Source organism: Physeter macrocephalus, chromosome 8 (assembly GCF_002837175.3).
Source record: "Physeter macrocephalus isolate SW-GA chromosome 8, ASM283717v5, whole genome shotgun sequence".
NCBI lineage: Eukaryota > Metazoa > Chordata > Mammalia > Artiodactyla > Physeteridae > Physeter > Physeter macrocephalus.
Window position 1 is genome coordinate 117346331 of NC_041221.1, and position 15082 is coordinate 117361412.

General features: G+C 36.7%; 1 protein-coding gene across 1 annotated transcript in view; it reads left to right on the top strand.

The window, feature by feature from the left end:
• Positions 1–358: 358 nt before the first annotated feature.
• Positions 359–15082, top strand: part of LOC102986915 (dual specificity protein phosphatase 3-like) — a 37210-nt gene continuing 22486 nt past the window's right edge. Inside the window, exon 1 of the mRNA XM_055086900.1 lies at positions 359–449. Coding sequence (XP_054942875.1) covers positions 359–449 — 91 coding nt within the window. The remainder of the gene's footprint in view (positions 450–15082) is intronic.

A 15082-nucleotide genomic window follows, 5' to 3' on the forward strand; every position in this document is an offset into this window, starting at 1 on the left:
CTTGGGGTGCTCTAGACCTCGGATTTTCTTTCAGAGTTGTCCCAAATTGAGGCAAGAGGGCTGAGTCCTTGTATCTCTGCATTGATTGGTAGCTACTTCTTCCTTGGGAAGAAGTGTCTGTGGCCAGTCAACCCCCTGCACCTGAGGTTAATGCCTTGAGAGAGACTCAGCTGTGAGCTATCTGCAGCCAGCACTCCCACCCCCTGAAGATAACGCCGTGAGAGGCCAGCTTTGGTCTTGAGAGCAAGCTCTGGGCAGTGCAGCCCAGGAATCGCTCAAAACTCATATATACTAATAGAGTTTATGGGGCAGTTTCACGCCCATTTTACTTTTATTCTCAGAAAAAAACAAATCAAACATGGAATTATTTAATAACATGCCTCGAAAGAACCTTAAAATCGCAGCAAGTTCAACGTACTCAGTTTTCAGATTAAGAATCGGAGGTGCAGGTAAGTCAAGTGTTTTGCTTGGGTGAACAGAAGATACAAATGCTGGGTTTAGAGTTCTGGTTCTCTGCCTTCACCCCAGTTTTCTTTCACTCTTATAATCTGTCATGTCTAGAGAACTATAATATTGTAAGTTGATTCTCATAGTTGAAAGTTTTAGAATTTAATCTTTACTGCAGTATACAATAGATATCAACTCCGTGATTGTGTTTGCCTCCCAGGACAATTTCTTCTTTCCCCCTTATTTTTGAGAGGCACTGTTGCTTTTTGTAGGACCAGGATATTAAATAGATTAAGGTTTTAAGTTCCAGGAGGAGATTCGTGGTCATATATAATCTATTGTACTCTTTTTCTTGAAAATTGTTTTGGGTAAAGTTGTTCCCCGCCCCCCTGCTTTCTGACTGTAACAAGAATCACCTGGGTAAAAGTGAAGGCTTCGCAGAAATGGCTCAAATTCTTTTCTTTTGAAATGGGTTCTTTGTTGGATTATCTCAAGGTTGGGCATTGAGCACGCTTCTCCCATAAGGCTACCCTTGTTTCAACCAAAAGGCTATTTTGAATCTATCTGCTTTCAACAACAGGGAGTTTTTCTGGCAACTGGAAAATGCTCTGGTCTTTGGTCTCCCTGCTTGTTACTCCCATTAGTTTGTTTTTTCTTAAAGAATTCTCTCTGAAATGCACTGTCTACTTCCAGGCTGAAGTGTTTGCAGAAAGAAATTGTTTTCAATTTGATAAGTAAGTCACATAGTCTTTTACTGAGCATTTATAATGTGCTAAGTGTTGGGTTATGTGTAGGGATACTAAAATGTTCAAGATATGATCTGTGCTCTTAAGGAACTTGGTCTGATTGGGATACGATAAAGACCTAGAGAAATAATTTCACTATTAAGTAATATGTTTTACAAAGATGTGCACAAGGCTGTAGGTTTACAGAGGAAGTTGAGGAATAACTTTGATGTAATTGAGGCATTAGAAAGACGTGGTATTGTCAGAAGGCTACAGTTCACATACTTATGGAGTGGTCAACTTGTTCGCCTAATTAGCATGCTAAGCAGGAATGATTTATAATGCTAGCTAGCAAATACTGTGGACCATGAAGGAAAGGAATACAGAAGGTGAATTTCCATGCAGTGCTTAAGAATCAGGGAGCAGGGGGTTGAGTAGAGCAGATACAAGGCAGAGGTAAGATTTCAGTGGTGAGGAGAAACAAAGTGAATGAATAAATAACATGTGCTTTGGATGGCGAACCCCTGAAGATGTGGGAATCTTCTAAAAGGGAGGAGAGAAGCCTGGGAATGAAGGATAAACAGGCCAGCCCTGCTTAGTTTAATATGACACTTTCCTGAAATGTATGTTATGTTACATTACCTAAATCACCTTTGGATTTAGAATAAATGCTAATGTTAAAGTAATGTGTGTTCAGTATGTCTTTGTTGTTGTTGTTAAACCAAGATACATTCTTTTTTTAAATGTTTATTTATTTATTTATTTTCTTATTAGTCATCCATTTTATACACATCAGTGTATACATGTCAATCCCAATCTCCCAATTCATCACACCCTACCCCCACCCACTTTCCCCCCTTGGTCTCCTTTCGTTTGTTCTCTACATCTGTTTCTCAATTTCTGCTCTGCAAACCGGTTCATCTGCACCATTTTCTAGGTTCCACATATATGCGTTAATATATTATATTTGTTTTTCTCTTTCTGACTTACTTCTCTCTGTATGACAGTCTCTAGGTCCATCTACGTCTCTACAAATGACCCAATTCATTACTTTTTATGGCCGAGTCATATTCCATTGTATATATGTACCACATCTTCTTTATCCATTAGTCTGTCGATGGGCATTTAGGTTGCTTCTATGACCTGGCTATCATAAATAGCGCTGCAGTGAACATTGGGGTGCATGTGTCTTTTTGAATTATGGTTTTCTCTGGGTATATGTCTAGTAGTGGGATTGCTGGGTCATATGGTAATTCTATTTTTAGTTCTTTAAGGAACCTCCACACTGTTCTCCATAGTGGCTGTATCAAGTTACATTCCCACCAGCAGTGCAAGAGCGTTCCCTTTCTTCCACACCCTGTCCAGCATTTGTTGTTTGTAGATTTTCTGATGATGCCCATTCTAACTGGTGTGAGGTGATACCTCATTGTAGTTTTGATTTGCATTTCTCTAATAATTAGTGATGTTGAGCAGCTTTTCATGTGCTTCTTGACCATCTGTATGTCTTCCGAGTGTTCTAATTTCATTCTTTTACATGTAGCTGTCCAGTTTTCCCAGAACCACTTATTGAAGAGACTGTCTTTTCTCCACTGTATATCCTTGCCTCCTTTGTCATCATGTATTTCTAAAGAGACTATATTTAATTAGGATTGTGTTGCAGTTTGCCTATCAAATAGACACATAAAATATCCTGCTATTACAGTATTTACATTAATTTTGTATTAGTTTCAAATGTCATTTCCACATCCCAGGAAATCCCCAAATGTAACATTTAGTATTTTAAAATAAAGTAGTTCTTGAGAATGCATTATCCATAGCAAACTGTATATGGAATTATGTTTGCTTTTGTCAGAGCAGGTAGTTCAGTGCAACTTATTTTTTTTTAGAGGGAAGGTAGGTTGGGGAACAGAAGGGTGAGAGAGATGTAGATGCCCATGCATCTCGCCATGTACCTGCTCCTTGCCTTTCAGACTCATCTTCATGATTTGTTTCCTTTTCCCCAATTTTTAAAATTTTTGAAACATTTTAAAGTAAACTTGAATACCTTTCTCCTAGATTTCCAAATTGTTCACATTTTGGACTTTCACTTTACACATGTACAGCTTGTCCTCTTTTGTGTTCTCACAGTATCATTATGAACTCAGTTTTTTTTTTTAAATTCAGTATGTTGTCCATTACTGTCATTATTTTTGCTGTAAACATCTGAGTGAATTAAAGAACCCTAATACTACCTGTAGATGTAAATACTCTATTTCATAAGACTTCTATCATTTTACACATTAATATCTTAAAAGATCTGGGAAAAATGGGTTAAAAGAAATCTGGTATATTCTATAGAGCCAAAAGAGCATAGGATACCCTGGAGTAATCCTGGGGTTACATAGGATCTTAGAAATCATTTTATTCTATTCTTCTCAAGCATTTGCACCCAAATACCATTTAGAATGCGTAAAACCAATATATATCATCTATAAGTCTGCAGCTTAATCTGAAGCTACTATAAGTAGGAAATGTCTTTGAAATCATATTTATCTTGTAAAATAGATCTAAATTTTTCTTTCTTCTCTATTATATACAAACGTTTGTTGAAGATTAATATTTTAAATATATTAAATATAAAAATGAACTCAACTATAAGTAAATGGGTGTTCATTACAGCAGGGTCTGCAGCAGTGAGAGACTGGAAACAACCTGGATGCCATTCAACAGAGGACAGATTAAATACACTATAGCCTTACCATGGAATATTATGTAGCCTTCCACAAATAAGGGGAAAATTTATGTGGAATGATCTCTAGGAAATATTGTGTAAAAAAGACAAGTTTTGGAACAGTCTTTATAGGGTGGCTCCAATTTGTATAAATAAATATGTTATTCATTCGTGGAATTCCTGCAACAAATAAGTATTGAGTACCTACTATGCATGGGATTATTCTAGGTTCTTGGGATATAGCAGTGAATGAAACAAAGTATTCTCAGGGAATTTATATTCTAGTAGAAGCAGATAATAAATAAATAAATGAATGAATGAATAAATAAAATTATGTCCTGTAGTGATAGGTAACATTAAGGACAATAAAGCAAGTTAAGTATGATAAAGTTAAGGGAGTATGGCTACTCTTCCCCATAAGAGTCAGGGATAATATGAGATTTCAGAGCAGGCCTTAAGATGGGTAGGAACAGATTGGAGAGGTTAAGGATAGGAATGCTATCTCTAGTTTTATCATTTTGAGTTTTGAGTCATGTAAATATTTAATGAAACTAAGATTAAATTATTATATAATTAGTAAAAATCCCTAAAATTAAATAGAAACACATACAAATGAACCTAATGTGTTACGAAATTGATAACTACACAAAGTAAAAATTCAAATAATTTTAAACAACCCTTTGGTTAAAGAAGGCAGATTACAAGAATGGTATTGTAGAATATGAAGGCGACCCTGTGTTAGGGTATGAGGATATAGGTATACAGTTTTTTTGAGCCTTGAAGCTTATACAATTGTGGAGAATCTCTTTAAGAAAAATCAGAAATAACAAAATTATGTATAGAGCATTAGAAGGAGCTCATTAGCTTCACAGTGAACCTTTAACTGATCTGGTGGTGTTGACTTGGACTTGAAAGCATAGGTGTATTTTCTTGCTCTATGAACTGGAAAGGTCCAGATATAAGAATACCCTTATAGCAATGAGCACACCTAGTGCTCAGAATTTGTTTTCTAAATACACTCACCAAGAGAAAGAAATGAGGGTCTCTAGAGAAATGGCTGACCCAGGTCGGGGGAAGAAAAGTACAAGGAGATCCTGTCACATCTTGTGCCAGATGCAAGAAAGTGCTCCAAGACTAAAGGGGTCATATCAAGATGACACAAGAAGTAAAATTCATAAGCTTTTTGTCCAACTTTGCTGTTTATATTCACATACTTACATGCTAATACAAAGCCACTTTCCCCCAAGTAATTTTCAGGTCATGTTCTGTGTCAGAGGGAACTGATGCCCTGACAGTCAGAGAGACTAGGGAGCTGAGTTTGATCAAACTGGGGGGAGTTGAGAAATTCTCATAGGAGAAAGGGCCCAGAGCCATTACTCAGGGATGGGCTTGCTTGCGCCTCACTGGAAAACTCACTGTGCTTTTCAGAGAATCCGTAAATGGGTGAAATTGTCTCCTTGTGAATATCTTGATTGGCTCTTTGCTAGCTGTCGCTTACCCAAGGGGGGAAAAAATGGTTTACTCTTCTCAGACAGTTTTGTTCTCTCCTCTTCTGCTTTTGTCTGTAATTAAAGAAATTAATCTATTTATTGGTTTTCCTTGTATAAAAATAAAATGGCTCACTGACAGATAATGTCTTAAAATTATTCTTGGACATTTCCTAAATTTGTTTTAAATTGATGAATCCTATTATGTCTGAAAACCAGTTGTACCAAAGAAAATAGTTCCTTTTTTTTTTTTTTAATTAAAGATGCTACAGGAACAATAATCACCTACTTTCCTATAAGGACCTTTTTTGAGAGTTAATAACTAGCTGGGTTAATGACCTTAAAATTTTAGGAACGTCAGTTTTCTCATGTACTCATTAATTCTTCCAAAATGCCCAAGACTGAAATAATTAGCATTTAAATAAAAGCAGAAATAGGGAGACCCAATAGGATATTGGCGAGATGTCAGAAACAGTATTTAGAGTGAAAATTATGAGAAAATACTGAATACATGTGATGAATTGGTTGGCCTATAAAAAGAACTGAAAGCAAGCAATTATTGGAGTAAAAGGAAAAGGGGAACAGAAAATAGCAGAGGTTGGCCAAAGGAATAATGACTGGGTTGTTCAGTATTATTCAGAGTTGGTAAAAAAAAAAAAATGCTCACTTAAAATGATAGTGGGAAATAGTCTAAATATAATCCTGGTGGAAATTTCAGCCAGGTTTGAATACTGCACAGCTTTTGAATACCGTATGTAATTGAAAGTCGGCCTTCAGATACAATGTTACCCCTAAAAAAATGGGCCTGTACATTAGGGAGTAATAAAGGATAACATTCTGAAGAATGCTGCTACCGTGAAGCAGAGCCTTCCTTTGTTAGAGCCTGTTGTTAGAGCCTCCCTTTGATTTGCATGGTGGTAAATTAACATGAACCTTTTTTTTTTGTGATGGACCAAAAGGAGAATATATAGAATACCATTGAAAACTCAGATAAATGAGAGAAAATGCAGAATTAACTCACATCCCCCAGATCAAACCCATTATATCATATCTAAATGAAAATATAAGTATGCTGCTGCTTCCCAGGAAGGCATACCTCATAATATAGAATAAAATTGCATTAGAATGGATCAACATTTTGTGAAATTTGAAAAAAAAAAAGTTCTTTAGCTTGTTTAACTGAGGCTGGGCCTGTCATTAAAAATATAGAAATAATCTAGTAGAATCTGAAGAAATTGTGATATCTTTAGGAAGACTACTGGAAAGCTGATGAGACATTTATCTGATTTGGAGTTTAAGAAAATTGGACCGAGAATACAAAGAAAGCCAGAAGCGCAATTACATGTATAGACTGAATATTGTTACACAATTGTACTGTCACTCTTAGCACTTAAACAAATGATTACCGGCAGAGAATGATACATTTGAAATTCACTCCGTGTTACCCTGGAAAAAAGTTCTGGGGCAGACCATAAATCTTGTGTGTATGCTTAACATAAGCTTGGGTTCTTATTATTTTTTTGGCATTACCTCAGTCATTCTTAAGTTACAAAATCATAGAATCAGAGTTGGAAGGACATCTAGAGACGTCAACTAAATTACTTCTCTGCATCAATTTACCTACATTTTGTCTAAACATTTCCAGGAACAAAACATTTCACAACTCTCTCAAGGAGATTGTTAAATCATTCCAATGTTTATAAGCTCTCAAAGCTAGGAGTTCTCCATCTGATTGCCGTATTTACCCTCATTCCTCTCTTCCCTGCCTTCTCCTCTCCCACTCCATCCAGCTTCTTATTTTCTGGATACTATTTTTCTTTCTTCAAGTAAATCTGTTTTCCTTCTTTCTGCAACTCTATGCCAGGTTTTGTCTAATGTCTCAGTGCCATATTTGTTTCTCTTGTATTTCTTCTCAGCATCCCCAGATCTTTTATACTTTCTCCTAAATCCTCAGTAAGCTTATTTTATTTTCTTTTGGATTGAGAGCAAATGAACCAAATACTACAAATCAAGCTGGGAGGAAAAGGAGGGATTGGAAGGTGTGAATATCTAAAGAAGTATTTTCACCAATTCCAGCATTTTAAGGTATTCTTGCAGGCTTAGGAGAACCTCAGTGCAGATGACTGCCAACCTCTCTCTTAGGTTTACTTACCCAGGGAAATTGTCAGAGATGTTCTCTGGCCAACACTATTAGCATACATAAAGCTCTCTGTTGGAAAGTTTACAGTCAATTAGAGTTCACAATATTTTTTTTTTTAAAGTATGGTTGAGGGACTCATTTAATGAATTGCATTTCAAGATGTTTCTATTCTGGTAGGGACTGCCTGTAAAAAATTAGCAGGTGGCACATTAAGGCCATAGGAGATTGTGCACTTAAATAGGCATTTATTTGGGTGTATATTTTCCATCTAGTAGATTACCACATCAGTTTAGGGGTTGTACTATTTCCCAAATCCTAACTTTATAAGTTCTACAACATTTTCTAAAGAAGAATCTTTACTTCTTATCTAGAATCACTATCTATAAATTGATTTACAAATAAATCCAGTGATTCTTCTTTTGTGAGCTAAAGTCTTGATTTATTTATATGGATAATGCTAAAAGAGTTCTGTTGAGTTTTCACCATCAAGGCAGTCCCTTGATTTGTTTAGCATAAGTGGATAATTTTGTGCTAAGTGAAGAGCACAGTTATTTCCAAAGTCTCTGCTCCTGATAACTATAAGATTATATTCTAAAAAAGTCATATATATTCTTTAACTTTTGGATAAAAATAAAAGCAGTATTTTCATTTATAATATTTTTATTAATAGAACTTCTGTAGCCCAATTATGTTTATGGAGATTTACTACTTGCAGGATGTATTCAGTACAGTATCAGTGTCTATTAGATAAGAATTTTATTGTAGAAGTAATGCAGAGGAATAGGTTACTGTTTTGGATGACTCAGGAGTGGGAGTGTTGAAAGTTTGGAGTCAGGTCTCAAATACACTGGACAAGGTTTTGGGGAAACATGATGAATCAAGAGGGTAATTGAAGAATTCTTCATAGCTGAAGAAATAATTGTATCACTTAATTAGATTGTGACAACAAGGTTAACCCTGGCAGATAACTGGACAAAAGCCACTCCCTTTTTTCTGGAAGTGTGCCTGTGTGTTTGTGTGTATGTTCTGTGTGTTCGTGTTCTATTCTATGGGATGAAGAAGTATGAATATGAGGTAGTGATAATGAGTGCCCTGGTTAAACAGATGTTTAAAAAGAATAGTTTTTTCTGTACCATCAACCCATAAAATCTTTTCTGGAGCCTGAAGCTGCAGCTTGTTATTATTCCTGGCCTCTGTCCTTAAAAGCCTATCTTCTAGGTAAGGAGATAGACAACTTTTTCTGTAAAAAGCCAGATAGTAAATATTTTCAGCTTTATGGGCCACGTGGTTTCCATTGTAACTACTCAACCATTGTTATAGCTTGAAAACAGCCATAGACAATACAGAGACAAATGGGCATGAATGTGTTCCAACAAAACTTTATTTTTAAAAACAGGTGGCAGGTGGGGTTTTTGCCCAAGAAGTATAGTTCACCGACCTTTGTTACAGATTGGTGATTCCTACCCATTAGTCAGCTCTGTCTTTCCTAGAGGTCCTTAGATCATTTCAAATTCTGCTTTAAGAATGTTTTGAAGAGACATTTTTCAGTCCTTTTCAATCAAACCCAGAAGAACCATATTGCAGTGTGTCCTTTCAGTGCCAAACAGTATCACTTTGGGAGCATGAATGGGGTACTGCTTCTCTTCTGGAAGTGCTAGAATGACTCCCAGAGAGGAAGGGCTGCAGTGTGTGGGAGAAAGAGTTATGGCACAAGACTCAGGGAGCTTGAGGTCTAGTGTCTATCTCTATGACTGCAGGCCTGGGTTTCCTCAGTGCCAGAGAAGGATATTGGGACTAGACATTCTACAAATTCTCTACTGGCTCTAGGATTTTACAGCGCTAAATTAAGGTTCTTGGCAAAGCTGATTCTGTAGGCAGTCTTGGATCTTCGTTTCACTTTCAAGACATTTCCTCAGACAGAGCAAACAGCAGACACTGGTAATTTTGAATGGGGACACATTTCTTGTTTCTACCTTAGGAGGTGATGAGAACGATCACATTTGGGCAGTTTTTCACAGTTTTGGAACTTGCCATATATTCATGGCTTATCTGCGTGAGACTAACATTGTGCTTGAAGATACTTGTGGATAGAATCAGGAGTATTTTTCTTTTAAAATTTGTAGCTATAATGCACATTTTTAAAAAATTGGCTTACACTTTTGGTGTGATACATTTCATCGTTTCTAAGAACCATGTTTCTTTGTACATTTTAACATGTGTGAGATCAAAAGGTGTCATGCAACTGCTGTCATGTAGGCAGCAATTGTGATGTATTTCTTACTGCTCATATTTGGGCGTACAAATTTATATCAATAAATAGATATGTAAATATCGATACATAATCTGCAGCTTGCAAGAGAGTCCTGAAGACAGAAATGAGGCACAATTAAAAAATGCTGTTTCACCAAGGCTGTTGATGGCACAGAGGGATGTTTTATATGGCAAATTATGGACTTTAATGATTCTGAGTTGATCAGTAATTTGGATTCTAAATGTGAAGAAATTTTAGAAATAATTTATTATGTTTATATTTCTTTTTACATAAACGCCAGTGATTTAGTAAACATTTACATCTAAATAAATTCAAATAGGCTCTTTTTGTAATATAAAATGAATCATAGTAATAATGAATAAACTGAATAATATCATAAATCAAATATACCTCAATAAAAAATTTAAAAAAGTTGCAAGTGATAAAAAGTATTGTAACATAATTTAATTATCAAAGGTATTTTTTTTGCTCTTAGGGGTACATAAAATAGTGGTGTGTTCTTATAATTTATGGCATCTTAGATTTATAAACATGGTATTATTAAGTATGATGAGAAATTTTTGAGAATTTAGAAGAAATATTAAGAATTAAAAAGAGAATTAGAGGCTTCCCTGGTGGCGCAGTGGTTGCGCGTCCGCCTGCCGATGCAGGGGAACCGGGTTCGCGCCCCGGTCTGGGAGGATCCCACATGCCGCGGAGCGGCTGGGCCCGTGAGCCATGGCCGCTGAGCCTGCGCTTCCGGAGCCTGTGCTCTGCAACGGGAGAGGCCACAGCAGTGAGAGGCCCGCGTACCGGGAAAAAAAAAAAAAAAAAAAAAAAAGAGAATTAGGAGGTAAATTATGGCAAAAAAAGATTTTATATTGCCTTCAAGCATTGAGAGAGGGAAAGGATGAGAAAAATAGAGATCTTGAAGTACGTTTGTCAGTCAGAAAAGAATGCACTAAGATTACCAGTGGAATGCTACAAAGCACCTTGAAGAACACTGACCTTTCCCATCTTTTACCTCAATGTCTGTAGCACCCAGAACAAAACCTGGCAAAGAGCTGGCTGCCCATAATTTTTTGTTGAGTGGGAGAATAAGTGGCCCCTAGAGCAAAATTGGTATATGGGAGAAGTTGAGGCTATGCAGAGCTTCAGAAACAGCCCTGGTCACAAATTTAAATCTTCCTTTGGCTTTGAGGGTCAATAATGTTTATAAAAGTTACTCTTACACTTGATCTCTGAGTTTGTTACATAAAGATGCATGAGTCAGTAGCACTGATACTCAGAATTACAGGTGTTTGTCCTGAAAAGTAACTCAGCTATTAAGATCTTGGCAAAACACTTTCTAGTAGTATTCCTTGATTAAACTGTCCTTGAAGCATTAGCCTGAGAGAAGAAACCAAAAGCCAAGTTTCAGTTTCTGTACCAGTTATGACAGAAGCAGATGCTAACTATACAGAATTCTTGCAGAACTTGTTTCCATATGGTCTCCAGTATGCTCTGTTCCTGCAATTTTTAGAGTATGGAATACTTTGGGAAGCTTAGGTGTCATCACCACCCAAGCAAAACCCAATTCTTATAAAACTTAAAAAAGTGTCTTTTGGACTAGAGAAATGAATTTATTTTTAAAAAAATAGATGTTAAGATGTTAAAGATGAAAGCTTTGCTGGGGTGGATATTTAGAATTTTAGTATATACACATGGGTCTTAGCTTTCTTTAAGATCCTTCTTATGAAGTTATCTAAGATATCTAATAAATATATCTAATACATATGAAGTTATCTGATTCTAATCAATTGATTCTAAACCAATGTTGTGTTCTTTGACCTAGTAACTCTAGGAATAAGTAAATATATATATACAAACATATGTATTCAGAGTTTAGTTGAGGAAATTATGGCAATTTATATTAAGGAATTAGAACATTGTATTGTATATAATGTTGTATATATAAGAATTAGAATTTTGTGGAGAATTTTTAAGTGATAGAGAAATACTAAGGAGCAAAAGATCAGTGAGGGCAAGATGACTTCATCAGAATTTTGGCAGACCAAGCTGGAAGGGTTGACTATTCCAATCAAAGGGGATGAGTGAAATCTCAGAGATGGAAATAGTGTACCTTGATGCAAAGATGAGGCAATTGTCGTGAACACAGTGGAGAGCAAGAATCTGGGAGCAGAGACAAATAATTAGTTGAATAAAATTAAAACCACTGATAGAATGTTCCACAAATAATGATGGCATGCACACCATGCACTAGGCTCTATCCAGTTCTGGTGAGTCAGTGGTAGACAAGACAGATGTGATATACTGCCCTTGTATGACTTACGTTCTAGTTGAGTGCAGCAACCAAACAAGTAAGCAAATACATATAAGAAGCAAGTTTGTGGTAAGTAGTGGTAGTAGTAATGCTACTAATGTGATGAAGACAATATGAGCTAGATGCTACAACAGTGAATATTGGAGATGGGAGAATTTTTTAGGTGGGGGAGTAAGGGAAAACATCTCTAAGGAGTTGACCTTCAAGCCAAGATCTAAAAGTTGAGAAGGAGCCAAGTAGGTGAGGGGGTGAGGAGAGAACAGATAACACAGAAAGAGATTGATGGGTTCTAAAAGCTAACAGAAAGTTAAAGCCTGAAGCCAAGTAAGGAAGGGGGCAAGTGGCTCAGGATGAATTAGACAGATAGACAGGACCCAGATCATGCTGACATTGAGGAGCAGAGTAGAGAATTTGGATTTTGTTCTTAGGTAATTAATAGAACTTCTTTGGAGTCTTTTAAGCAAGATCATCAAATATGACCTATTTTTTATAAGATTCTTCTGGTTCTTGTGTATACAGTAAATTGGGTGGATCACTCATCATCATCACCATCATCATCAAGTTACTGCCTATACAGGCTTGCTGTAGTCTGAGAGAGAGATGCTAGTATCTTGGACATGAGAGTAAAACAGATAGGACTTGGTGATAGGTTAGAGCTTAATTTAGGAGGGGAGCTGGCAACAGAAAGGGAGAAGTCAAGAATGGTGCCAGATTTCTTAAACTGGGTTACAGAAAGTATTAAATGTCAGATAGCGAGGGTCTGTGTTGATAAACAGGAAAATCAAGGAACACAATAATTTTGGGAAGTGTGATAGAATATGCTTGTTTAAAAAAGATGTGTTATGTTACAGGGAATACTGTACCAGAACTGCAAAATCTGAGAATCAGGAAAGTCTGTGTGATGTCTGCTACAGTGAATCCTCTGTGAAAAGCTAGGGGCTTGGGTTAGGCTAATGGCCATAGGATTAGAAAAGAAAACATAGCCATGAAGGATATCGTTATGGAAGATTTTTGTCTTTTGAAGCTTATTGGAAATGAGAAATGAATCAGAAGAGTGTACCTAAGACAACTGTGGAATCTTTTGTGTGACCTGGATATAGTTTTTAATCACTAGGCCCTTCAATTCTGTTTCCAGGAGGTTCATGAACTCTTAGGCAGGGCTGAGCCTAGTTGCCTGGACCAAACACCTTCAAATTAGCAGCTGCCCTCCCTCACCATGAAATGTATCATGCACAGAATTGAAATTAAAACAATTAAACAATTAAACAATTAAACAATTAAAACTCATATCCTGCTCATGACTTAGAAATAAAAAATGCATTTTAAATTAAAGTTCAATTTAATATTCATTGTGGGCTTATTCTGAGTCAATGAGGTGCCAAGGATACAATGGTGGCAAAAAAAAAAATCGTGTACCTTTACTTTTACTTTGGAAGATTCTTTGTACTTTGTGACACACAGACCCGCTGCAAAATGGAAAGAACATATATGAACATGTTAAAAACAACGTGACTTTCCATAAATTTCCCTTAAACGTCAAGTCATCAAAGTCAAATATCCAGAGGCTTCATTTTCTGGGGGTGGGGATGATTTTTAAGGTAACTGTTGTAAAAGCCTCCTGAAATTTGTTCCAGTTTATTTTGAGCAAAATGATTTCAAAACATGGCCCATAAAAATATCAAATGGCAACAAAAATAAAAATGTTTGTTTTCCTTTATTTAAAACATATTGAGTGCTAATTTTCTGTTTTCTACAAAGTAGGGATAATTAAGCTTTGTCGTTGCCCTGCAGGAGTTTGCAGTCTGCAGCAGATAGTGCTAATGTGCCATTTCCATTTTCACACAGGACTAGGCCACGCCAAGTCGGGAGCTGGGAAAACTGCTTTTTTGAGGGGAACTTTAAAAGTTGTTTAAATGAAAACAGAAGCAGAGGAAGCTGTAGGCAGCTAGGTGGAGTGAAATAAAATGCGTATGTTTGCACATAAGACAGCTTTGTGGAACCTCAGGGTGGGAGATCAGGAAGAGGGAAAGCTGTGAATGAACCCATGATAAGCTGTGGAGAAGTGGCCAGGCCCAAATGACGTGGCACCAGACATACAATACAGTCTTTGTTGGGAGACTTGAGAAAATAGGCTGAGCATCTTGGCTATGAACACAAGAGCCAAGAGAGTTATTTTCATGTCTAGAGTAGAGTGTGACACTGTAGGAGGCCAAAATGAAGAAGAAGGATTTGCTCCCTGAAGTTACTGCTGGCAGATAAAGGGGAAATTGTAGCTGCCTAGGTGAGAAATGGTCAAGTCTAATGCTGAGACAGTGGCAGACTGATGAAGAAAAGGAAGGTGTGGAATTATCAAACCATAGCATCTTAGAGTTAGATGGTGCCTTAAAGATAACCTTCCAGATGAGAAAGTGAGATTAGACCTTTTACTATCTGAGTCACATTGAACCAGTTTCCTAATGCTGCTGACGGCCAGTTTTATTAATCTGTGAAATGGTGCTGTTGTGACTCCACGGACATCATGTATGTGTGTTGTAAACCACATAGATAGTAAATAGGAAAGTTATAATTATAGGAGTCATTTAAGAAGTGATAGATTTTGGCGACAGACTCCATGTACAGAGTGAGAGAAATGAGTCAGAGTTTAGTCATTAACACATTCTGTTCTTTTCGGTCATATGTATTTATGAGACTCTATAAATGAGGAGAATTAACATTCACTTGACTGTTAAGAGGCATATTGGTAAAACAGTTTTCTCTGTTGGCCTTCTGTACTATAACTCCCAAACATTCCATGGCTGGAAAAGCAATCATTTGTGTTGATTTTTTTATTGTGTTCTATCATTTGTTTAGCACAAGCATCGGGTCATTTGTTCCTCTTTTACCGTGTGAGCTAGGCTGTCTCTGAATGAAAGATTTAATTTTGTGTGAAGATCTTGGCCTGGTTCTTCAGTGTCATCTATAGATGTCCTTGTCACTTTCATTGGCTGTGTTTTGCTTTT